General features: G+C 50.8%; 5 protein-coding genes across 5 annotated transcripts; 3 read left to right on the top strand and 2 right to left on the bottom strand.

Moving 5' to 3' along the window:
• Window positions 1-1,042: 1,042 nt before the first annotated feature.
• On the bottom strand, window positions 1,043-6,402 carry EURHEDRAFT_526224 (CORVET complex membrane-binding subunit VPS8). The gene is made up of 2 exons (XM_040786977.1): window positions 5,715-6,402; window positions 1,043-5,663 (listed from the first exon to the last, which is right to left on the bottom strand). Exons 1-2 carry the CDS (start codon window positions 6,042-6,044, stop codon window positions 1,140-1,142), a joined length of 4,854 nt encoding a protein of 1,617 aa, XP_040635197.1. The 5' UTR covers window positions 6,045-6,402; the 3' UTR covers window positions 1,043-1,139.
• Window positions 6,403-6,466: 64 nt separating this feature from the next.
• EURHEDRAFT_416386 (uncharacterized protein) lies at window positions 6,467-7,922 on the top strand. Its single transcript, XM_040782937.1, has 2 exons — window positions 6,467-7,488; window positions 7,547-7,922. Exons 1-2 carry the CDS (start codon window positions 6,966-6,968, stop codon window positions 7,906-7,908), a joined length of 885 nt encoding a protein of 294 aa, XP_040635196.1. The 5' UTR covers window positions 6,467-6,965; the 3' UTR covers window positions 7,909-7,922.
• On the bottom strand, window positions 7,832-11,593 carry EURHEDRAFT_416384 (DEAD/DEAH box helicase). The gene is made up of 9 exons (XM_040782936.1): window positions 10,629-11,593; window positions 10,402-10,584; window positions 9,872-10,355; window positions 9,651-9,822; window positions 9,442-9,603; window positions 8,947-9,393; window positions 8,470-8,890; window positions 8,305-8,419; window positions 7,832-8,252 (listed from the first exon to the last, which is right to left on the bottom strand). The coding sequence occupies exons 1-9, from the start codon at window positions 11,448-11,450 to the stop codon at window positions 8,221-8,223; spliced, it is 2,838 nt and encodes a 945-aa protein (XP_040635195.1). The 5' UTR covers window positions 11,451-11,593; the 3' UTR covers window positions 7,832-8,220.
• A 2,187-nt stretch (window positions 11,594-13,780) lies between these two features.
• Window positions 13,781-19,002, top strand: EURHEDRAFT_405992 (DNA-binding E3 ubiquitin-protein ligase SNT2; the record flags this gene model as incomplete). The annotated part of the gene is made up of 3 exons (XM_040780428.1): window positions 13,781-14,570; window positions 14,663-15,146; window positions 15,198-19,002. The coding sequence occupies 3 exons, from the start codon at window positions 13,781-13,783 to the stop codon at window positions 19,000-19,002; spliced, it is 5,079 nt and encodes a 1,692-aa protein (XP_040635194.1).
• A 2,621-nt stretch (window positions 19,003-21,623) lies between these two features.
• pdeB (3',5'-cyclic-nucleotide phosphodiesterase PDE2) lies at window positions 21,624-25,640 on the top strand. The gene is made up of 4 exons (XM_040778067.1): window positions 21,624-22,083; window positions 22,146-22,743; window positions 22,790-22,852; window positions 22,900-25,640. Exons 1-4 carry the CDS (start codon window positions 21,903-21,905, stop codon window positions 25,292-25,294), a joined length of 3,237 nt encoding a protein of 1,078 aa, XP_040635193.1. The 5' UTR covers window positions 21,624-21,902; the 3' UTR covers window positions 25,295-25,640.
• Window positions 25,641-26,020: the final 380 nt, after the last annotated feature.

Genomic DNA, 26,020 nt, shown 5'->3' with positions numbered 1-26,020 from the left:
CATCCACCTCTTAATGTCGGGCGAAAGTGCGGATATCTGCATGCTGTAGGATGACATTTTGGAGAGCATCGGTAACCTCTTCTATCCATAGGGTTGGCCGAGAAATGCATACAGGCAAGAGGCCGTTTCATCTGAGTCTGAGATCCATTGCCAGTGCTGTACCGGGTCGACACCAATGTACCGACAATATCGGCAAGGGAGCCACCAGTGAGCCTTCAACATAGCCTAAGGGTCAAGAGAGTTATCTATCTATTCCAGTACATGCGGGTCTCATCAAGTTTTTCCTGAACGCCGTCGCTGTACCGCTGCTGTTGAAGCTGGGAGACATTCAAGCTCTCTGCTTTGGCCAAATAGTGTTCAAGAGGCAGCTGGCCCTCACCATCAGAGATATTGTCGCCGGATCATGTTCTTCATCATCCGAATCCTCAATGTCAAGTTCCGGTTTGCTGGTGGAGTCACTATCAGATCCGTTGTCTGAAAAGATCTCAGTCAGGTCGAAGCTGGCATCGGTCTGATTTTCTTTGTCGTCAGATCCGATAGGTCAGGAGCGAGACGCCATGGTCGACACAGGCCGCGGGGGGATTGGCAAACAAAGAAAAGCCTGGAGTAGGAGAAAAGGTGAGGATAACAACTGTTTCGTGGACGAGGACGGACTTCAAAAGCATGGGAAGCGCTGTGAAAGATGCTCATGGCAGAAAGGATGGAAACAGGGAAGCACACGGTCGACACAATGGGACTTCTACCTAGAGAGAATATGATGGTTGAGAGGGGAGCCAAGAAAGGCTCCCCTCCGCAGCGACCGCTGCGAGAAGGTCTAGATAGATGATGTTGAACGAAGTAGCAACAGAAGTTCCATCTGAGACTAGCGTCAAGAAAAGTGAAACCCGTGGCCTGACGTTGAGGGAAAGTCCGTGTCCGTGGGAATACGCTCACCTGATACCAAGACGGGACCGTAAAACGGCTACCGACGTAGCCCTTTTCGGCCGCCTGCTGATCGTCACATCGTTAAATCGAATATATGTTGATATCCTTTGGCCGATTTAAAATGCACATAAATATCCATTGTCATAAACCCATTCATATTCCTACTCTGGTATACATAAATAACACATATAGCCATATAGCTAGCAATCCAACCGCTATGTACAAACAGGACAAACAGGCACCCATCCCGACCCATCAGGGTTATAAAAATGCACCGGCTGATCCGCGCGGCTCGCAACACTCCGCGACGGACCACCAATCGCAACGAGACACTCACGATGGTACAAATGGCGACAGGAGAATATAACAGCGGGGCTAGCGGGTTCGCTATCGGGGTTCGGTGGTGTAGGAGTTTCTTCATCGTCGTTGACGACTGTTTTTTGATCGTTTGAGGACTGGTTTGCTGCTGCTGCGATCGCGGCAGCGCTTTGAGAAATGGCACGGTGGTGCGCGGCGGCTTTGCCCTTTCCTCTTTCGATGACGGGGTCTTTTTGCACTGAGATCATTTTATTCATTCTGTGCTGTGATTGCTCGCCTTGTCGTTCTTCCCAGCTTCTCCAATACTTCATGCCCACGCCGGGACCCCAGATCTTCTCGCGGCAGATCTCACATGTTTGTCCGCGGGGCCGCCAGCCGCGTTGTCGGAGGCGGGTGACTTCATCGACATGCACGAAGAGGTCGCGGTCGAGCATGCCATTTGCCAATGACAGTAGAGATCTCTCGTATGTGTATGCGGAGAAGATAGAGGAGAGGACGGTGCGGAGTTCGAGGAGGGAGGGAGACCAGGTTGCAGCGCGGGTGAGGAAGGAGCGCAGGATGCGGAGGAAGGAGATGTCGTTTCGTTGACTGCCGAGGGGAGTAACAGAACTGGGGTTTTTAGGAGTAGTAGGTGTTGTTGGCATTGATGGGGAAATCGATGCAGGGGAGGGGGACGAGGAGCCGCCTTTGACAGTGTTGGAGAGGAGTGTGGTGAATATTTGTTGGACGAGGGTGCGGAATGATGAGATTAGCTGTGCGGCGTTGCTTCCGTATTGTGAGGATGTTGGGGCTTGCTGGGCTTTGGTGTTGGCTAGGTCTTCTTTTGAGAGCAAGGTGAACACGTTGCTCGCGATCCGAACTATGGCCTCGATCAAGTCAAGCCAGAGACCCTCGTCGAATGATAAAGGCTGATCTAGCTCGGTTATGCTCCGTGTACCATTGATTGGGCCTCCGCCCAACTGCCTGGCCATCTTGGACTGTCCCTGACACAGCCAGGTACCTACACGGGCATACTTGTTCAACGACTCGACCAGGTCACCGATGGCCTCGGCCGTGCTCGCAGAATCCGGACTCTCCCGAATACTCCGCAGGATGCCCACAAGTCCAGACTGCAGAGTTTCCAAATGCGCAAGAAGACGATCCATTGCTCCACGGACTTCTCCTTGTCTAGCCAGTAGAATGACCGCTGCATCCACAATGCCGCTGTCCTCTATATACGGGAGGAGTTCTTCGAGTCGCACATCGCTGGTTTGCAAGTCGTCCACGAAATCCGCAACGTGCGTCGGATTGTATTTGCAAAGTAATTGCACGTACCGCTCCACCATCCAAGGTTCGACAACATCAGAACATCTGCTTTCACCACCTCGCACCGTCTGCGGTTCAATAATAACCACCAGGTACTGATACTGGCGGTAGCTATCCTCCTCGAGGACCTGGAGAAACTTGTTATGCGTCTCTGGCGCAAGCTCCTGCATTGACTGCGCTGCCCTGGTCACATTGATCGCTGTCAAACTCCGTGCATTGTCTTGGACCACATCGACAACATCCCGTCTCTGCTTCTTGCCCAAACCCGAACCAGGCCGAAGACAGTCTTGTAGACAAGTAAAGACCGCTTCCTGCTCGATTGGATCCTCCAGATGCGTGAGTATCAATTGCGGGAACTGCTTTTCAGCACGATAGGTCGCTTTAAGAACACGGAAGAAACGTGCTTCTCGGAACAGAGGAATCAATCTCTGGATATCAGGCGGATGATAGAATGACAGCAAATACTCAACACTGAGTTCACAGTCCTGGCTCATCTCAGGATTCGGATAATGGCACAATCGCTCAAGAACGTTATGTAGCGTGGTTCCGGAAAGCAAGATATACTGCGGGTATTTAGGAAGATTGCGGGCAACAAACATGTCCAAGTAAATGGTATCAGAAGGCGTGAAAGACGACGATGCGGAACTCATAACCTGCAAGAGAATCGTAATCAGGTATTGCCGGTTGATCGAGGCGCCGATGCCCTGGGAAGGCGCTACTTCATCCGGATCCTGCTCGTTCAGGAAGCTGTCTTCAAACGCTTCGTTAAGCATGCTCATAAAGCTGGGGGTATCGAATTGTAGCATGGTATGGAGGTCCGAGTACGAAGGGCTCCCTGAGAATAGATAGTCGTACAGAGAACCCTTGGCACGTGCAGATTCGGCCCCATCCATGGGCTCTCCGGTTGGGTAGATGCGGCCGGTGAGGACGAAGGAGAGGTATGGGAACATTTTCACTGCGTTTGCGTATTGCTTAAGTACATCTGCAGACTCTCCGTTGGCGAATGACTCCACTGGCGGCGGTATCATTTCCAAGAGGTCCTGCAGTGGTCCAATGTAGTCGCCCAGACAGCAATTCCAGACGTAGATATAGGCGTCGTAGAGATTGTACTGCTTGCATAGCGACGTGACCTGATCAATATCCATCGTCGTGGTATCCAGCAGACAGATAATCTCCTCGAGACCACTCGCGCTGTGGTTCGTGAAGTAATGATTGATAAGCGCCTTCACAGCGGTAGGAGGTAACGAGCGCACTGTTCCTTCGACGATGTAGGACTCGAGAGCATCCAGGAAGATACCCTGCGACTCATGCTCTTCGTACCAGGTGAAAACCTCATCCCAGAGAAACTCTAATTCCTCCATACAAACACAGGCCGTAATAGAGGCCTTTACGAGTTCTGCGAGTTGTTTGCCCTCGAGTCGCTCATTATTCGCTTCCGCATTGCGGCCAAAAGCGTACTTGAGCGATGCGGATATCATCTCCAAGAGTCTCTCTCGAACAATGGGCTGTCTCAACGCGTCTTCTTCAGGAAGGCCAACGGTGAGCTTTTCTGCACTGCCTTTGAAGTAAGACGTCGCCATCTTGATGGCTCCAATAAAATCGCCAGCTTCCATGAGGGCCAGTAATCTGTCCGCCCAATTCGACAGAGCACCCATGAAAGTCTCGTTATAGCCCAGCAGGAATAACCGGCCCTTGTACGAGCGGAAGCTCATGTAAAATGCATCAGCCACCACACCATGCATGGAAGCATCTTCTTCGTGAAACTGCTCGACCAAGGAATGAAGCTGCCCAGAGAATAGATCCATATGGTAGATATGTCTGTTGAGGAGATCAATCGAGTCGGTAACGCGCATGGATCCATCTTCCAATATAAGCAGCTGCTGTGTGATTGTTAGCACAGCAAGAACCGAACGACTCAGCCATTGCACAGCAACGATGGCTTCGTCAGCGACCCATCGACTGCGTGCTTTAAATTCGAGCTGGGGTGGCCGGTCTCTAGATGGTGGCTCATCGGTTTCCATCTCCGAGACTTCGAGTATGGTTAACACGTTCGACCAACAATAGACGAGTTTCGTGTTCGAGATCTGCGCGTCTTTTCCCTTCAGTCGGATTGCCGGGAACCAAGCCAGCGCTCCCGTCATTGCACCATGAGCCGTGACCTCCTTTGGCCGCGGCGATTTATACTGCGTTTGCGCCACGGGTGTTGTCGACACAATCACCAGGAGATACGGAGTAAGCATGGCAACCAGGCCAAGCGTGTCGGTGGGTTGCTCAACGTTGCCCAGTGGCAGGGGCGAGAAGGCGAGGATGGCGCTTGGTTTTCGCGGCCGACCAGCTTCTCCAATTGTCAGAGGATATCGGCCCAGAATGCGAGTGATCTTCACGGTTCGTCCGACAGCACCCATTCCCCGCGTAGCCAGGTGCGAAAAGGCCATTCCCCGCTTATCAGCTGATACCAGCGCCGTGCGCCTGGTACCCAGGAAACCAATGTGCACGACCGACGAGCCGGATATATGTCCATCTGAGGTTCGCGAATCGATTTGCTCTGAAGGGATCGGAGGGATCTGAAGAAATGGGCGCGCGGATCGGGAAATCTCCCAAGTGAATATGTCACCAGACGCATGACCAGCCGCGACGGTCGAATGATCTGCCGAGAGGGCCAACGCCGTGATCGCACCGCATTCGAGGGCCCTTGTACTAGGTCCAATAATAGCCTTCAAACTCTGTTGGTAGTCAAACACCAAAACCACTCCTTTTGACGTCCCGATCACGATGGATGTGGTAACTGTCATGCAAGTAGGATGACCAAAGTTTCGCTTGCCAACCTCCGAAAACGCCTGCCCGGATATTTTCCGCAATCGAGTCCATCGTACCACATCCCAGGGGCCCTGCGGGTTTTCGTCGCCGGAATCTACCGTGCCCGGAGAAAGCTGGCTGACCAACGAGGAGTGCCGCGAATGAATATATCCCAAGTACGGCGAGGACGTTCGCGAACCAAACGGTGACGAGGGGGAGGAGAGCCGCGATTGGAAGCGTAGATCGAAGGGGCGATGGGAGGGGCTAGGACTGGGCCGGAGTGCGAGCAGGTTGCTACTGGGCGAGGAACGGAAAGAGCCCTGCGGTTATCAGCGCGGAACAAGCAAAACAGAAATACGAGATGCAATTACCTGTAGAGACGGCGTATCATCCGGTGTTGAAGCAGTCTCATCCATACTCCCACGCAACAACTCCGGCCGGGGTGACGATGACAGGTCCACCGGCAGAGCATCATCCTCTACTCCAGCCGACTGCCCATGACCATTAACCTCCGGTCCCGGTGACAGACCCTCCTCGGCATGTACGATTGAATCATTGTCGCCATTCACAGGCGACGAATCGTTCCCATTTCTATTCTGTCCGGGAGTAGCATCGTACTGTTCTTGATCCTGCTCATCTTGGCCCAGGTCGAGCTCGTCCTCTCGTGCCCAGTCATGGCTGTCCTCGACCATGGAGCTCATCGGCGACAAGTTCGAATGACCATCGCCTTGACCCAATCTCTATTCCGGGAGATGTTTATTATAAGGTGACGATTGAAAGCGTCTGGAGGGAGGGAAGCGGATGAGCGACGAGGTGGACAGGGCGGCGGGCAGTGATGTGGAGATGGAGATGGAGTCGGAGGATTAGATGGAGCCGCACCAACAGGGAATACTAGTATTAACGTCCGACGTAGGGGTAGAATGGCATAGACCGTGGCTGATAGACTGGTCTTGGCCAGAGAGTGTGGATTGTTCAAGTAAAGGTCAGAGCTGTCAGGAAAGCGGCATGCGGCTGTGCGGCGGTTAGTCGCAGTTAGAGCAGTAAACAACCGAGCTGTACAAATATGTTGGCGCTGGATGTTTTTTCTCCGTTCTACTGCAGCTAATTTATTTCTACTCTGTAATCAATTCTATATTGGTCACTATGGAGTTTCTCGAGTTGCATCGCATGGTTAGCGACATGCCAATATCACATGATCGACACCTGGGGCATAAACATGTATAGACGCAACCCTGAGTAGAATTTCAATCTCAACATAGCTCATGATTAGACACTCTTTAACATATGTCTTAAATCCATGCTATTTTATGGCTTATATATGTGGCATGTGTGAAATATCTCAGACTGGCGGATCATCTGATAACAATGTATCAACATTTGAACACGTGCCAACCACACCTTAGTATATCAGTCTCAGGGCATCCGGATCAGTGCAACCAGACCAAGGTAAAACTGATGTGTGACCATCACATGCGGCATCATTTTTCCGTGATAGTAAACACTCAGGTGATTGCATAGTGTGACTAAACAATCTCCTTCGATGTACGAAGTATATATGTCTTCGCATCCCGGAAAACAGAGCACACCACAAACCAGATCTACATATCTCAAACTAGACAACAATGAAGTGCTTTATCTACCCAATCCTCTTCCCCCTCCTCATCCTAACAAACGCCCTCGACCCACCCCTCCTCACTCTCCCCTACAGCAACCTAACCCTCCTCGGCGCCCACGACTCTCCCTTCATCGGCCCGCACTTAACCCAGAACCAAAACCTCAACGTAACTGCCCAACTCGACCTAGGCATCCGCTTCTTGCAGGGGCAGACGCACCGCGCGCCTGACGATGAGAACAGATTACAACTGTGCCATACGAGCTGTGTGTTGGAGGATGGGGGGTCGTTGGTGGATTTTTTGAGGATTGTGGGGAGTTGGTTGGAGGAGAATCCAGGGGAGGTTGTGACGTTGCTGTTGACGAATGGGGATCGGGTTGGGGTTGAGATGTTTGGGGGTGTTTTTGGGCAGGCCGGGTTGGATGGGCTAGTTTTTGTTCCTGGTGGTAGTGGGGGTGGAGTGTTGCCGATGAATGAGTGGCCCTCTGTGCAGGAGATGGTTGATATGGGTAAGAGATTGGTTGTTTTTCTAGGTATGCCCTCCCCTCCCGCACTACATATCACATATGGTACCTGCTAACAGGTACGTAGATTACGGCGCGAACCCCTCCAGCATCCCCTACATCCTCGACGAATTCGCCTACTTCTTCGAAACGCCCTTTGGCGAAACCAACCCCTCCTTCCCAAACTGCTCCATCGACCGACCCCCCGGGGCCACCGCAGACAACCGCATGTACATCGTCAACCACTTCCTCAACGTGGATATCCTAGGCATCAAGGTACCAGATCGGATCCGTGCGGCGAAAACGAATGCAGTGCGTGGAAATGGGAGTATTGGGGCGCAGGCGGAGTTGTGCGAAGGTTTGCATGGGAGGGGGCCGAATGTAGTGTTGGTGGATTTTGTGGATCAAGGGGAGGTTGTTGAGGCGCAGAGGGTGTTGAATAGGTTATGATTTTTTTTTTTTTTTCTCGGATCATGTGGATGGTAGGGTATATGATATCGTATCGTTTATTGACAAGTGGCATACGCTCTCACAAGCCTGGACTATTAACTGTCCGAAGGATTGTTTCCCAGGAACAACCTATAGCGAGCACCTCAGGAATCTGCAAGCCTGGGGAAGTGGTGATCACCAGTTGTAATATTCCGTCAGGCTCGAAAGACGAGGCTGAGGCTCTAATATGCGTCTATAATATGTAGTCATATATATACCAGACCAATCACAGGCAAAGGAGCTCGAAACAAACGTGAAGTCCGAGGTGCCGGCCTACTCCTCCAAGTCAACCTGCATCTCACGTTCTAATAAACAATCAGTTCTCGATCCATATGACAGAAGGAAAAATATGCATACCCCAAATCTTATTCGCCGATGCAACAATAATCTCCGCTTTAGCAAGCAACTTGGCAGCATACCGCTCTGCCTCTGTCGGATGCAGTTGACTTTGATGCGATTTCCGTGGATTTACCTAATATCATCAGCACTGTATCCCGTATTTATCGGGCATCCCGAACATACCATCGTTAAGACCGGAACAAGGTCTTTAGGATCCGCCTCCGCCAATTCCCTCAACCCCTTAAACCCATTCTCCCGTAGTAACCTTGCCGTCCACCCTTTAACATAAGTAACCTGCGCCATCTCCAAAAGATCTGTCTTTGCCCCAGCTTCCAGTCGGTCACGCATATGGTCCAACACGGCTGCTAGCATGCCCCAGTCCATGCGTTGGCAGAACTTGACTATCCCCGCTGCGAAGCCGTGGCACTGCTGGGCTAGAGTTTGAACTGTGCCGCGGGGGATACGGTAGCGCGTGGCAATTGTGGAGAGGGGAACTTCGTTGGAAAGATCACGGAGTTGGAAGGCTGTGTAGGCGCGACGATAGATGCGAGCGAAGTTGATTTGTTCAGGGTTGGTTTCTTTTAAGGTGGAGCCGGATTGGACCCTGCAGGTGTGTCAGAAACATATTCTCGCAACGTGAGAATATGAGGGGGCACGTACATGGTGTTGACAAAACCCGGCGAAACACCGACAAATTGCAGCGCGCGCAAGCCACTTTCGTCAAGAAAATCCAATTGATCCCGGAATATCTGCCAATCAATTCTTGTACTCGCCGCTATCTGCAGAGGAGTAAACATGTAGAAGATGTGCATATCACCGTCCATGACGAAAGCCTGCAGTGCTCGCTTTAGCTCTTTATATATGAAGAGGCCATCTTCGGGGGCGAATGCGGATGCAACAATCGCTTGTCCAAGTTGCGTTGCCTCGTAAGATTCGTCCTCTGTGAGACGCAAAAGTTCTTCGTCGACTAATTCTCGTAGTGCGGAATCCATAATGTTGTATGCGATTTTCTTGTCCAATGTCCGGCAGAGGAGTGTGCATTTCACGTATTCCTTGATTACTTCGCAACCAGAAGCCAGCCCAATTGCTACTGCTTCCAAAAGTGCCCTGAATGTGTAAGCAAAGGCCAGAAAGAACATGTTGAAGAAGGGCTACCTCTTGAGTCCCCGCTTCTCCGGAGCCAAACAGCTTGCGATGGCGGGCATATCGGCCTCTAACAAGTCACACGCGGCCTCTAAATCCGCTTTTCCACATATAAGGTACGTCTCCCCAGCTTCGTCCTTTCCTTTGCGACCAGCGCGTCCACACATTTGTCGTCTATATGGTTAACCAAATGACATTCACATGAAGGATTGTGTACCTACAGCATCGCAGGACCGACTAGTTCCTGACCCATTCGCGCACCGTTTATAATGACTCTTCGTGCCGGGAGATTGACGCCAGCCGCGAGGCTGCACGTGGCAACAAGTACCTTCAAGGCACCCTGATCGTAAGCTTGAGCGACGAATTCTCGTTCTTCAGTTGTCATTCCCGCATCTAGGATTGTTAGCTGATGTTCACAAGTATCCTGGCCAGATGCACACACGATGGAAGCCAACCCCCTTGAGAAGCGTGGTTTCAAGAACGGGATCGAGACCACTTGGAAGACTGCGCAATTCAGCTAACAAATCCAACCGTTTACTCAACTCGGCTGGATCCACGTCAGTATTTCCTGGCATAGCCTCGCTTATAATAGCTGCATGAAGCTGACAAGCTTGACGACTGCCACAGAACACTAGCGCGCCGTATCCAGCTATGGCTGTGTGGACAGCCAAAGCGACCATCGAGTTCGTCATGGGATTGGAAAGTTCTCGGAATGTGGAGCGCTCGACCATTCGATGTGGAGGTATAGTGTTTGTCAGGGTCCCTGTTGGTGCGAATCTTAGTTTGGAGATGGTTTGGAAGAGTTGTCTTGATGTTGCCGCTGGGTAGATAGCATTTTCGTAGATCAGATATTCGTCAATCGGAACCGGCCGATAAGTCGAAATGAAGAATTTGGCATTCATCCATTCTGCCAGCAGTTCGGTGTTCTACTCTGTCAGCCTCGAGCGAATTCAGTATGGAGCTCAGTCATACCGAAAGAGTGGCACTCATCCCAATGATTTGGATATCCTGCTGGAGCAATAGTATTTTGGTGACCATGAGTTCCAAAAGATAACCACGATGCTCATCGTCCAGCATATGCAGCTCGTCCAGAACAATGACGCCTAAATCGCCAATACTGCATTCTTCGATGGCACTATTAATCAACGAGTTGGCCTAACACTATTAGAATTGAACAAGACAGCGAGCCTATAGCAAACCTTTTCAATTGTGCAAACAGCAATATCCGTATCCGCCCAAGCCGTAGTCCTACTCCCACCAAAATACCCAGTAACACAAATAGACCTTTGTTCCTTCTGCCAGCGCTTATACGCAGGCTTCGTATCTGCATCTTGATCATCAGGAACATATTTATCCACGTCCTGCACAATGCGTCGCAGCCACTTGAGCTTCTCCTGGACTAAAGCAACATAAGGCAACACCAAGATAGCTTTCTTAGACGGATTTTCAATGATGCGTTTCAGCATTAAAACATCAGCAACCAATGACTTCCCACCGCCTGTGGGTGCTGTATAGACTAGGTGGCGTTCACCCGTCAGCAGCCCGCTGGCTAATAGGCAGGATGCCTGCCATCCGTAGATACTGCTGACCCCCAAGGCCGCAAAATTCGCGATCAACGATGGGGGCAGACCATATCGGGGGTCTTGGAGTGATAGAAGTGGATTCTGGCTTGATGAAGGGGGGGCCTGTTCCTCTATGCTGCGATGATGGTCCTCCGCTGCAGCAGTTACAGGGCGAATCTCACTGGCGACTAAACGACCCCGTGATTGGCCAAATGAAGGACGAACAAAGCCCACGGAACGAAAAATCGAGGAAGCCTGATGATAGTCGGGATTTGGCTGATGGATGGTATTCAGGCCATGGCTGACGCCCGAGGTAGATGTCTTGGACGGCGAGTCACCTGACGGGGACTCTGGAGGGCGCTTGTGACCCACCAGCGAAGGCACGCTGTAAGCTTGTCTGCGCACGATATCGATGGAGGTATTGAAGCCATGGGATTGAAATGGCTGTTGCCCCGACATGGCAGAGGGATGTTTGGTGCCTCCAGTCTTATGGATGAGAGATCATCTCCGCTGCACTATGTGACTGGGACGACTTATTCCTTTGAAGTGATTAACCACTAATCGCCTTATTTTATCTCAGTCCAAGTCATGGTTCAAGACCCCTCCATCGACGCGAACGCGGTGTACACGGAGGCCTCAGGTATAGATTACATAATCTGATACCTTTCAGCGAAGGTTCCTGGATCGTCAAAGAGCGGGCCAATCAAAAGCGTTGATCGGCAGGCGCGCTCCATCGGAATGGAAACGATCCAGCCGGTCGGACATGACACTTATTGGTATACAGAACAGTGAGCATTCGTAGAATATACTTTATATAGGTGAAAAGCGGAATAATTTTGCTCATCAAGCTACCTAGATAGTCGGAGAATGACATTGCCAGATATCTGCACAACACCCGCACGCCTCTCCATCGGGAGGTGGATCACATCCCTTGGCCCCTCACATCGTTATTGGAATGGTCTTGTATGTAGTGCTTTTGAAGACTGTATTATTTTCAAACAATTGCTGTTTGGATAAATGCCAACACAGACAGTCAATTGTAGTTATTGAAATGTACCCATACAATCATCCAATACACTCCCAATACAGGGGCGTACTGACTAGGCATCATGACTTACTCTAAACGGACTGCACACTATGATTGGCCGGGTCAATGGCGATAGGATCCAGATCCATGCCAGATTGGGTATAGAAGGACGGAGGGATTCTCGTAGCACGATTGGTAATGCCATTGTTGGGATAGTTTGGGGATTTAAATAGAAGAGAATATTAGGGAGAGTTGGAGAATGAGAATCTCCTAAAAGCAACCTAAAGTACACACGGAGTACTCCTGGGGGTTCCAGCAGTCGTACATACAGGTGCAGTGCAGCCGGACAAATCAAGAATTTTCTACTGGTGGATCGAGTCAGTGGCTCGTAATTGTTCTGCATCGTACGGATGCTAACAGAATAAAACATGGGTGTACAGAGAGTACAGAGTGCAAGAACATATATGGGTACGTAGAATTCCCGTGGTGAATATGTATGCCGCGGGTCGCTCGGTCCACCGTCCGGATTCCCTCGCGCTCGTTTGGAGGATGTGTCTTTTCCGCAGTGTAGATCACAACGTTGGTATTCAGAGTATCAGTCTTCCTACAGAGTACATTTCCACGGAGAGTACCCTTAAGTGTGCAGGGAATAGGAACAGTAGAATAAGAATACTTGTAATACTTGGTAGAATAACTTCTCCGTACTGGTACACGTACAATCCGGAGGTTGTCATATTAACCCATCGGGACTAACTTAGGGGCACACGACGGGTCGGAACATCCTGGAATAGGATATCTTGATGAATGCCTTCTTGGGTCTCTTTCATTTCGCCTTCGCTCACTTCCACTTTTTCTTCCTTTCATTCTTTTCTTCCCTCCTTCTTTTCTTCCGATTACAGTAACTCGACTCGATCTTGTATCCTGCCTCCCGGTCTATTGTGGTTCTGCGCGTGTATTTTTTTTTTTTTTCTTTTTCTTTTTCTTTTTTGTTACTAGGCTTTCCACCGCCGCTAAGGAACCGCATCATCATCATCACTCTATTCTTGGTTTCTGATTGTCTTCTTTTCTCTCTTCTTTCTCTCCTACATTTTTCTGTCTGTTCCCCTCGAGCTCCAATCCTCTCTTCCCCTCCGTATATTATTTATTCACTGTCCCTGCTAAACCATATCCTCACATTCCTGTTTCCCCGATATTGCACATCCACTTTCCCACCACTCAACATATCACCCTTGCCGAAAGGGAATCGAATCCCCTGCCCATAACGGTTTACTTCGATCCGGGGATCTCCTGCGGCCGAGATTTTTCCACTGACTTGCCTTTCTTCTTATCCTTTCACTTTCTCTTCTCATTTCCACTTCCTCCCTTTTTCCTTTTCCCTTTTTCTCACTGACTCGCCCTCTGTTGTTCTTCCTTTTGTCACATTACTCGGCCAATCGCCGCTTCATGTCTTCTCTCCACGTCCGCTGTTAGTCTTTCTTTTTGTTCTTTCTCAACCTGCACTTCCCATGCGGGATCGTCCCGTCAACTGAGCTTTCTCGCATCTCCAGCGCCTATTCATCTCATCTCTACTTTTGGTGTTTGTTTCCCCTATCGCAATCCGGACTACCAAACGCTTCTCCCCCTCCCCACGGAAGTCTACTCCCTGTTTCTATTTTCTCTCTACTGTAGCGCCGTTTTTGGAGTTTTTCTTTTTTTCATCTTCCCCTTCCATCCATCCACCTTTTTCTCTTCCTCTTGTTTCTGCTTTTGATGAGATCCTGTCATGTCCGCGGACAGGTCACCTTCCAACAAGCCGCAGCAGCAACAGCCACAAGAAGTAGAGCAGCGCAACGATCACCACGGGAGATCAAACAAGTCAGCTCAGCCCGCCACTACCACCACCACTACTCAACCTGCGAATGAATCGCAGCCTCAACTCATGACTGCCAGCGCATCACCCTCTGAGGTTCCTGCCTCAGAGCAGCCGTCTAACTCTTCCGCCACTGCCTATGGCACGCGCTCGAGGGGTCGCAATGCGCCGCGTCCCAATTATGCAGAGGATCGCGACTTTGACGTGGACCTGGAAGTCGCTCATCCCGCATCCGCGTCCAAATCGTCCAAACGCAGTGGTGCAGTGGCGCCAACCAGTAACGCCAATGGCTCCAGCAGCAAGCAACAGCAACAGCAACAGCAGCAGCAGCACGACTCTGAAAAGCCATCTTCGCGAAAAAATCCCGCGGCCTCAAATGGGGGGTCCCAGTCAGCCGCAGCAGCAGCCGCCGCCGCTGCCTCTGCCAAGGACTCCATCCCCGGCACTTCTTCCTTTTCCGCTAAACTAGAAGAGAGCAACGCCGCAACGTCAAATCCCTCGCGGAAACGAAAGCAACCCGCCAACTCCCACGCGACCAATTCTAACCCCTCCAATGGTAATCCCACCAAGAAGGTTTTTACCACCGCGCCTGGTTTTGTCCAGGGACAAACAGCGTCTAACATGGTCCATTTTGAAAATCATGGCGCTAGTCTCATGGACGGTGTACTGACCGCGGACGACGGGACCACCTACGCAGTCAACGGTATGCTTTTTTTTTTTTTTTTTTTTTTTTTTTTTTTTTTAAAAAAAAAAAAAAAAAGAATTCTTATTCAATATGTGCTAACTAATTGACAGACCATGTTTATCTTATCTGTGAGCCACCTGGGGAGCCATATTATTTGGCCAGAATCATGGAATTCATCCCATCCAAAGATACGCCTTCGGGGCCGATCGAAGCGTTGCGAGTCAACTGGTATTATCGGCCGCGTGACATTCAACGGAGAGTTGCAGACACTCGGTTAGTGTTTGCCTCTATGCATTCCGACACTTGCCCCCTGGGTTCATTACGCGGAAAATGCCAAATTCGGCATTTATCGGAGATCGAGAACTTTGACGAGTACCGCAAATCCCGGGATAGTTTTTGGTACGATAAAATGTTCGACCGCTACATCCATCGCTACTACGACGTCATTCCTACCAGTAAAGTTATTAACGTCCCCGCGAACGTAAAGAAGGTTTTGGACGACCGGTGGAAGTTTGTTCTAGTGGAAATCGGCAAGCGCAAGGAACTGACAGCCGCCGTCAAAACCTGCAAACGCTGTAATCTCTATGCTGCAAAGTATGTAATTTTATTCTATTATATTCTATTTTGATAACTAACACCATTTAGCACGGATTCGGTGGATTGCGCCGTTTGTCACAATACATACCATATGTATTGTGTACGGCCCGCATTAACCAAGAAACCGGCCCGTGGCTTCGCATGGGCCTGCGCCGCTTGTAGCCGTGCACAGGAACGAAAATTGGAGGCTCGCCACACTTCTATGATCGGTGACGCTCCGCCCGAAGGAGAAGAAGAGATTCCCGAGGAAGAGGAAGAGGATCCGAATGGTGCTGCCAATGGCACCAAGGGTAGCACGCCAGCCGTAGCCGATGACACGGCAATCCATCCGGCCACCGAGGAACAGACAGCACAGGCACGGATGTGGCCTTTTCGGTACTTGGGTATTCATTGTCGGGTGGAAGATGTATTGGACTACGATGACCGGATATATCCGCGTGCCAGTTCTCGTCTTGGTCCGCGACACCAGGCTATGGTCAACCCGTGGCCGGGGCGCCCTGTGGAGTATGTCAAGCCGACAGAAATCAAGAAGAAATACTTGCAAAAGTCATCCAGCCGCAAGGATTCTAAGCTAGGAAAGGAGACTCTCGCAGCCATCGAAGCTGCCAGACAGGAACTGGCGAATCGACCGAAATGGGTGACGGATGAACCAACTGGATATGTTCGACGCGGAGAGGATGAGCCAGTAACAGTCAATGGAAAGTCGATCCGGACCTCTGAGCTGTTATTCAAGATGCCCACCGCCACCCAGATTCCATCGTCGTCGCGCGGAGAAGACGATGCCCCCGGCTCGGATTTAACCCTGGAAGAGCGCGAAAAGTTTATCGACGATTATATGGCACGTGCCAAGGAGATTGCTCCCACGATGGGCCTCGAAAAGTGGTCCACCAATTTCCTGGACAAAGCCCTGGAATTGCTCTACGCCCATAGTTTCAACGTGGATGCCGCACTGGCCAAACTCAAGAAGTCTAACAAATACAAGGACCTCAAGGAACCCCATTTACGACCCGAAGAACTCAAATTGTTTGAACAAGGTGTCAGCAAGTATGGATCGGAACTCCGCAACGTGACGAAGCATGTTAAGACCGTCCCCCACTACCAGATCGTGCGATTCTATTACGTCTGGAAGAAGAGCCCCCGCGGGAAACAGATTTGGGGCAATTATGAAGGGAGGAAGGGCAAAAAAGAAGCCAAGCGGGACCTGGCAGCCGCCAAACTGGCAGACGACATAGCAGACGATCAGGATGATTCAGCGTTCGATGCGGATAAAGCGGCCGACAAGAAACGCGGGTTTACATGCAAATTCTGCCACACGCGGAACACGCGACAATGGCGCCGCGCACCAGCAGTGGCACCCGGCGCGACCGTTCCTGCCGAAGCATCGTCCTCCAAAAAGGACAAGAGCTCTCAATTGATGGTAGCCCTTTGTCTGCGATGCGCCCAGCTATGGAGAAAATACGGCATCCAATGGGAGAATGTGGATGAAGTGGCCAGGAAAATTTCCCAAAGCGGTAACAAGTCATGGCGTCGACGAATGGACGAGGAGTTGCTAGTCCAACTTCTTATGACTTCCGAAACCCCAGTCACGATTAACAGTGGGACTGCAGCGGCCGCGGCCGCGCTTGGCGTCAGTATCAGTGAATCCACACCGCAAGCCCAGGAGCCACCATCGAAGAGGAAGGGTCACCATGTAAACGACAAAGAGAGCGCGACCAGCTCAGCGGCTACGTCGGTGGAACCGGCACCCGCAAAAAGGAAGAAGACGGCGGCGACCGAGAAACCCGAGCCTCCGCCGATTATCCCCGATCCTCCAAAGGCCCGAACGCTTCCATGTGCCGTTTGCAATCGGATCGAGCCTGCAGGTAACGAGCACCTATCATGTCGCGATTGTCGCCTGACAGTACATCGCAATTGCTATGGTATCAGTCCCACGCGCAACGGCATCAAATGGCTGTGTGATATGTGCTCGAACGATCGCAGTCCGATGATTTCGACATGTTACGAATGTGTCTTGTGCCCTGTGACTTGGACAGAACACGAGTTGATGGAGTCGCCTAGGGTCTCTCATAAAAAGAAGACTGATCGGGATCGGGAGAAGGAAAGGCTCGAAAAAGAGATGGTCCAAGAGGCCATCAAGCTCTACCGCCAACGACAAGAGGCTGTTGGTAAGCCTGTCGGTCCCCGAGAACCTTTGAAGCGAACAGTGGGCAACAACTGGGTACATGTGATGTGTGCTATATGGACTCCGGAGATCAAGTTCGGGACCGCCAAGGAGCTCGAACCGGCTGAAGGTTTCGGTTTCATTCCCAGTGATAGATATCGCGAAGTTTGCAAGATCTGCAAGTCCAACAAGGGCGCGTGCGTGTCTTGTCATCATAGTGGCTGTAATGCCCGGTTTCATATTGGCTGCGCGTTCCAAGCGCAATACCGGTTTGGATTCGACATCGCGCCCGTGAAGAGTTCTCGACGTGATTCTGTGAACAGCATGCGACTGGGACAGGAGACCGGGTCTGCGAGTGCGGCCATATGGTGCCCCCACCACCAAGTGTCGGGTGCCGTTCACGATGTCGGCGAGATGACGGAGAAGGAGGGTGTTAATGCGCTGCAGCGATTTGTGCAAACTTACAAGCAGGCCGACCTGACGCTTACCGGAGCTGTTCGAAAAGCGGCGCATGTTCAACAGTCTATCGGACCTTCACAGCCGCTTGTGCTGGGTAGTGGACGACGAGTATCGGTCGCCAACGGTTCGGTCAAGGATGTCCACGAGGCGCCTGCCGACGAAATGGAGATCGATTCCGAATCTCCAGCGCCATCGCGTCCAATTGCCGGGGACCTCATGGAGCGACATTGCGTTCGCTGCTCGACAAGTTACAGTCCCAGATGGTGGTCTATGGAGAAGTCGCGACGGATGACACTGATGAGCAATCGGCCACCTTTGTTAAACGGGATTGGAATGGGTGGGCCGCCACCGTCCGGCATCAGCCCGCCATACCACCCAGGTCCATACCCTCCGCCATCCTATGGGATGACTATCGAACGAGATGAGCCGATGTATGAATGTCACAAGTGCCATCAAAAGAGCGTTACGGCACCAACCCCGGAACCACGGCCATCTGGTTATACTACGCCCACCCAACGACCGGTGTTGCCAACACCTCGACTTGTCGAGTACAGCAATCCATACGTGCCACCGCACGCGCATCACCCGACACCTCTCCCTCCGACAGCGTCTGCACCGCCGCAAATTCACGCCAGGCCGGATTGGTACCCGGGGTATGATCATGGACCTGGTTACGGGGGTCCACCTACTGCACCACCGGCACCGCATCATCTCAACGGTTACCAAGCACCCCCACCTCCGCCTCCTTCTCATCCTTCTCACCCTTCTCATCCTTCTCATCCTCCATCTCATCCTCCATCTCATCCTGCCTCTGGTCCTCCATCTCATTTCGCAAACGGAGTGCCTCCACCTCAACACTATACGACGCACCAGAGTCCCTACGGTTCCGTCCCTGTCCCTTCACCACGCCAAACACACGTGCCAGTAGCTGGTCCACGCCCATATGCCTCGTCCGCATCGCCTCCAGAAGTGCAGGCTACGATGGTGCGCCACTCGCCCTCAATCAGCGCGTTGAACGGACCACCGCCGCGAATGTACTCTACAGATCGTGTTCTTAGTGCGCCAGTGCCGTCACCTTCGATGACGCAGGTATCGCCAGCGGCTTCCCGTGTGGAGGATACACCGGTTACGCTGCCACCAACGAGCCAGGGCCGACATGGCAGCATCAACGGGACTCCTGCACCGCCATCAGGAGCGAGTGCGAGTCCATCATTGAAGAACTTGTTATCTTGATTTTTAAATTTTTGCTGCGCATTTCGTAGAGCATTGGCTGTTTGGGATTTTATTTTGTATGATACCTCTTATTAAAATTCGATAAAACAGAAAAAGAGAAAAAGGGTAGGAAAGGCTTTTGCTTATGCAGTTTGTTGTTACAGGCACTTAACAGGGATTTTGAATTGGACGGAGACAGGGCGCACGAGGGTGCATTGGGCGGATTAATGCATATGTTACTCTTGGTCACTTGTTGTATTCCGTAGTCCCAGAAGGATTGTAGAAGCTTATACCACATGATGTTTGCTACCCCCCACCACTTCTGTATTTGTGTACTTGCTTGATTTAGACGTATCAGTCTCACATGCATACATGATCGTCCACCCAACATGCCAGAACCCCCTCCTAATCCCTCAACACCCGATGGCTGCTTCGCTACAACCACCGAGAGAGCCTATTGCCACTTCGACAACATCTTCATCAAACGCACCCTCCGCCCCAGCGAATACATGACAACTCAGCGGGGTAAGTACAAAGCACGACCCACGGCTGAACAAAGAACGTCCCCAGAACGAGGTTGCGTGTCTTCGGTTTATAAGACGTGTTTGTCCTGAGATCCCTGTTCCGAGGTCGATGGGAGTTTCTTGTTGATTACGGAGTATGTGCAGGGGGTGAGGATGACGGGTTAGAAAAGAGGAAGAAGAGGGTCGTTACTGGAGAGTTGTTGGGGTACCTTGCCAGACTCCATAGGACTAAGGCGGATACCACTGGTAGTCCAGACCCAGAGGGTCCAGTTATTCCTCCATATCGGGTTATGACTGCAGACGACAGAGATACCTGGCCCGCCGCACCTCTCCATCCAGTGAAGAGTACGTGTTTTTTCACAACGATCTCTCACAGGTACATCATCGTCGACCCCGAGACATTAAATATAAAAGCAATAAGTTAGTAGACTGGGAGTACGTAGGCTTCTGGCCAGAGTGGATAGAAATGCGTATTTGGGAGAGTCGAATCGAGTGTGGCCCTGGAGCGGTTTGGCGAGAGGGATGGTGTGCCTGCATCGCTCTCGTTTTTAATGGTAGCTAGACTCGGCACTTGTATACAGGGCTAGCCCGCACGCACCAAGACGCGTGTCTCTGGTATGGCCAGGAAGTAAGTAGCGAGTAATGTGATAGGTGATCGCCACAAATGGAAACAAGTAAAATGAAATCATGGAGTTCACGCGCGGATCTCGACCAATCACGGAGCAAGGGAATTTTGCCACGAGTGGATTTTCCAGAAGGATTTTCGAACATGAATATTCTATGCACAAACGTACTTGTACGTAGTGCAGAATAGGTGGTTTGGTACTCCATACAGGGGGTTGGTATCTTTTTGTGTAAAGGATAAAGACGAGATATATGGCATGATATCTCTCATAATTGTGTATACTTCGAACTGAGTTCAAGCGGACAAGAAGCCTTCTAGAACGGCCCACACCTCCGCTCACGTACATAAGTAGTAGCAGTTTGTCTGCGTAGTGGTAGTGTACAGGAGTAGTGCCTACTCTTGTACACTACCATAATTAATAACTATAGTAATTTAAGAATAGCATGATCAAGTATTGTGATACTATAATCGTTACAGGGATATGGTAGTACTGTGTTATAGTAGCACTGTACTTCGGAGTAGTACTGACTGTGGACTGCTTCCAGAAGGCGGCAGAACACAGCCCGGCGTCTTTTCTTTTTCTTCTTTCCACTGATCGATTATATCATCGGAGGCTCTTTTTCTCTACTCTATTCTCTGCACTTTGCTCTATACTCTACTCTTGTACTCACCCTATTTTATACTTATTGTACTCACTCATACTACTCTAGAGACACTCTTCTCGATTCTACACATCTTCACATCACCTGATCACTTCTGCAACGCATCGCCAACCGGTCCACCACCATGACCATGGCCTAGTTCTCGTTTCTTTTCCTTTCTCCCCCCCCCTTTTTTCTTTTCTCTATCTCTCTATTGTTCTATTTGGTCTCAATCATTTCTTATTCCAATCATTATTCATCCTCTTACATCACATATAACTGTGGTGGCCACCATCGCATCGTGACATCGATCCGCCATCTCCGATTCGCATTCTCTCTGTACAGGTAGGTATTTCCTCGTTTACTCGCTCTTTTCTCCTCTTATCCGGTTCTATTGTTATGTCCTCTCTTTTGTGTGTTCTGTCCTCTTCCTGTGCCCTCAGTTCCTCGGTGTCTCAGTCCCCAGTCCCCAGTCCCCAGTCCCCAGTCCTCCGTCAGCCCGCAGTGGCTACCCGCTGTCTCACTCGAAAAAAGAAAAGAATATTCAATGTCGACAAAGACAGACACAAATAAGAACCGACAGAATAGCGAGAACAGCTAGACAAAAGCATTGTGGTCGAGACATTGGTTCTTGTCGAGGCCCGCCCCAATTTATTCGCTGGTCCCAGCGCCGGCTCTTTTCGCGCACTCCCTTTTCTCCTGTTCGCTCATTTCCCTCGTTCTCTCTTCCCTCTACTCAAACCACTCTTTGACGTCAATTTACATTCTTTTGGTTTTCTTTTTTTTTTTTTTTTCCCCTTCTTCTTCTTCTGTCCTTCGTTTACACGCTCTTTCTATTTCAATTCTATTGGCGCAATTCATTCGTTCTAATCGCCAATTCAACAGTACCTACCACCTACCCTCGATCGGTGTCATAATTCCGTGTCTCCCGAACCTCTCATAGACAACTCCTCTTCCCCGACAACACCATATGAGACCGAGTCCAGATCCCTCTCTATTGTCACTTCTCTTCTTTATATTCTTCGTGCGTCTTCGTGATCTGCCCGTCATCTGACAGTCTCGTCGTGTTGTCTCTTTTCCTACTCTTCGATACGACCCGGCCCATACCTCGGACCTCCCCCGACCACCACCATGATGGATCGCGTCGAGTGTTCGGCCGTCTATATTGATGATCGTGTCAATTCGGAGGGTTGGGTATCACGGAGATTCTCCAGTGCCTCTGCTATCGCGTCTGATGCCTCCCCTATTTTATCCGATGTCCCTCAGTCGCTGCGTTCCGATGTCCAATTATTATTACTCGTGTGCAAGAAAAGTAGGTTACGATCCTGTATGCAGGTGATCAATTGACTGACGTGGTGCGTTTCAATAATTCAGTCTATCTTTGCCGCTCCGGGACATCCTTTGCGAATAAACTCGCAGAAATCGGCGAGTTCGGGGAAAATAACCACCCCGTGTTTGCCTTTTTCGACGTCGAACTAGGCAGAGAAGATTCCATCATTGCTCGCCGCAAAGCGAATCGAGCCTCGTGGCCCGACCTGGGCCCCCCTTCGCCCACCTCCCTGCGCCGCGGTTTCACCTTTTCGTCGCAATCGGAAGAATCCTACGGTCTACAGTTATTATCCGGCCTTTCGTCCGATATCCAATTACAGGAATCCCCGAGCCTCATCATACCCATCGCCATCCTGCGCACCTCCTGCGCAGAACATCCCGACCACGGTGCTGAATTACAACAACAAAACCATCTCCTTCCCGACCCTCAACAAATCTCCAAATGCCTAGACGCCGGTGCTATCGATGTCTTGACTACACCTTTAGAAAAGGCCCGCGTGCAGGGTCTGGTCGTGCAGGCCTACCGCACCCAGAAAACTGCCCAGCGACAGCAATCACGCTTCCTTGCGCGCAGGAAATCGCGCAAACATTCTTGGGTAGGGGTGCATGATGAACAGCCATATGCTTATCTTCGAGAAGCAATGTACGTCGTCGTCTGTATCTCTTTGGATCATGCTAACAATTACCAGGGTATCCAAACTGATGAAAGGGATTTGTAATCCGGAAGAGACCATTGAAGATTTTCAGGACCGGTATGTCATGTCCAGTTTCATGTCGTGTGTGAGGCTAAACTTGTTAGGGAACTGGATATCCGCCCCGAACGAGAAGATTACGTCAAAGACCGCATTGGAAGTTGGGATTTTACGGCGCATGAGTTTACCGAAGATGAACTCGTCTTTGGTACTTGCGAGATGCTCCAGCATGCATTCCGAATGCCAGAACTCGAACCGTGGCGGTTAAGTCCAACCGAACTGCGAACGTTTCTCTTGGCCTGCCGCGCCGCTTACAATTCCTTCGTTCTCTATCATAATTTCCGACATGCCATTGACGTTGTACAATCAGTTTTCTGCTTCCTTCTCCATATTGGCGCACTACCACCACATGCTCCGGTCGTACAAAGCGGCGCCTCGAAATCCTCCATTGCTTCCCTTCTCTCTCCCTTTGATACCCTCACTCTGCTTATCTCCGCAATTGGCCACGACGTCGGACATCCGGGCGTTAACAACTTTTTTCTCGTCAAATTGAACGCCCCTCTGGCTCAGTTGTATAACGACAACTCCGTTCTGGAGGCGTTTCATTGTGCTGCGTTTTCACAGATCCTCCGTCGCCACTGGCCCGCCGCGTTCAAAGATAAACAGCTCCGGAAGTTGCTGATTAGCTCGATTCTGGCTACGGATATGGGCGTGCATCAAAAGTTCATGGAGCGGTTAGGATCGTTGCAGGAGAAATTCCACGAGAACAACCGTAGCATCATCGGTTGGAAGCCTCAGGACATCGACATGTATAAAACACTTCTCTGCGGGCTGCTGATTAAGTGTGCCGATATCAGCAATGTCGCGCGGCCGTGGGATGTGGCCGAACAATGGACCAAGATTCTACAAGAGGAATTCGCCAACCAAGGTGAAATGGAGAGAGAAGTAGGCATGGAGACTGCGCTATTCGGAGGCCCACCCGAACTGGGTAACACGTACAAATTGGCGACCGGTCAGATTGGGTTCATGTCCATTTTTGCCGTTCCGCTCTTTGAGGGTGTTTCGGATATCCTTCCGCAATTGAAATTCACAGTCGAGCAGATTCGCAGCAATCAGAGTCGGTGGCACTATTTTGCGGACTTGGAGAAGCGGAAACAATCGCTTCATGATGGGCGACTACTGGATGATGGCATTTCACAGCGTTCTCCTCGTTCCCAGAGCCCGGCTGTCAGCTTCAAGACATCGCGTTCCGTGCAAGCAAAGGACGATGTGACTACGCCGCAGCTTGCTGGAGAAATTCTCGGAGCGGAGGCGGATGAAACGGAGGCTGCTGTTGCGGCCGCAGCAGCAGGAGACGTGAATGGTAAACCGTCGGAAGAGGCAGAGGACTACTTTGGCCCATCGCCAATTTCGTCAGTCAGTACTGCTTCACCAAAAGGGTATAATGAGAACACTATCAGCCCGGTGGTGTCTCCTGATACCCCGGGTCCATCCATGGACATCACCGGCAGCCCGATGCCACCCCCGGACGAGACCATTCAGAGATCCCCCGAGAATCCGGAATTCATATCAAGTCTTGCGAATGCATCACGGCGCGGCTCGGGAGTTCAAAATACTGCCGATTACATGGAGCCGTTGCCCGGTGCGGTTGATCGCAACAGCACAACGACCGACCCGTCTGTTCTTGCCGCGATGATCTTTGCCAATGCGTCGAAACACGATGGGGAAGCGCAGGATCCGTCGCGCTCAGGCGGTAACGATGGTGACGGCGTTGATGTGCCGTCAGGGGACCACCAACGACCCGGTAGTTCTCGACATGGCCCCTTTTCCTTCCTTAATCGTCGCCGGCCTCATGCAAACACTAACTCAACAGGACGGACTTCAGGTCCGTCAACATCGCAGCGGAACAGTTGTACACGCACACACAGTGTTAGCACATACAGCAACAACATGACTCCGATCTCACCTGCGACAAACGCGACCAGCTTTCTCACGGTGGATAGTATGGACGATGATGACGACGATAAGAAGAGTGCGGGCAGTCTCAGTCGAAGCGAGCGAGAGCCGGGTAGCAGTACCCGGCCATCGACCTCGGATCCATCGGCCGAGCCGGACAGCAAAGCCAGCACGGACCCGAGCAACCAGCTCTCTGCGCCTGACAGTGGGCACAAAAGCAATTTTATGGCTAGTCTTATTGGAAGCCGGCCTAGTACTAGTCCACCGCCGCGGTCGACAACTACTACGAGGAGCATCGATGATCATCGCCGCTCGCGTACGCCACCACCACAACTGTCGCAGCATCTCTCACCTCCTCGTTCACCATCATCTCCTCTTTCACCATCATCCCCGCATTCCCCTAATTCCCCTCATCCTCATGATCATCAAAATGGTGGGGAGCAACCAGCCCGCCGGTTACCGAAGAAACGGAGTCGACTCCGTTTGGCATTTTGGAGGCGTCGCAATCATCATTCTCATCAGCAAGAATTGAGTGGTGAGACATAAGCATTTGGCAGTTTTTATATTTTCTTTTATTTTTTTTATTATTATTCCGGTTTAATTCTTTCGAGGTGTTTTGTGGTTGTGAGGGGGCGCAAAAAGAGATTTCCTTCGAATTAAAAAAAAAAGAAAAGAAAAGAATTTGGGTCATGGGCTCATGAATGGTTTATTTACATCGGCTTGACGACATTGGATTCACGATGGATTGCATGATTTTTATGACCGGTGTGTTGTTTGGTTAGTTGAGTCGAGTCTTGCCTGACTTGAACTGGACTGAACTAAACTCAAGCCACACAACCTTCCATTATCGTCTACTCGCTTACTCTCTTTTCTTTGTTCATCTTGTCTTTCCTTCTCCATCTCTCTTCATCTTATCTTATATTGCCTTGTCTTACGGAGACCGGTTGGAATAACCTAGGGGGGACACACAAACTAGACATGAAGGGCGTGCTTGGGCGTTTTATACATGGATTGTCTTGCTTCGCTGACATTGACATTGACATTTGACATTTTTATTTTAGCCATACTATAATCGGTCCCTTTTTTCTTTTTTCTTTTTTCTTTTTTCTTTTTTCTTTTTTTCCTGCCTTACGTTCTTGTTTTGTGTTATTTAGGGTGCATTTTAGGTGTGGCATTTTGATAGTTTGACTGCCGGTAGGCAGATGTTCAATATAGTTCTTCCCCTCCCCTTATCCTGCTACTCAGTGCCGTACATTGTGCTTTGGACTGACC

Source organism: Aspergillus ruber (assembly GCF_000600275.1).
Source record: "Aspergillus ruber CBS 135680 unplaced genomic scaffold scaffold00034, whole genome shotgun sequence".
NCBI classification, from domain to species: domain Eukaryota; kingdom Fungi; phylum Ascomycota; class Eurotiomycetes; order Eurotiales; family Aspergillaceae; genus Aspergillus; species Aspergillus ruber.
This window is presented reverse-complemented; position numbering and strand designations above follow the sequence as displayed.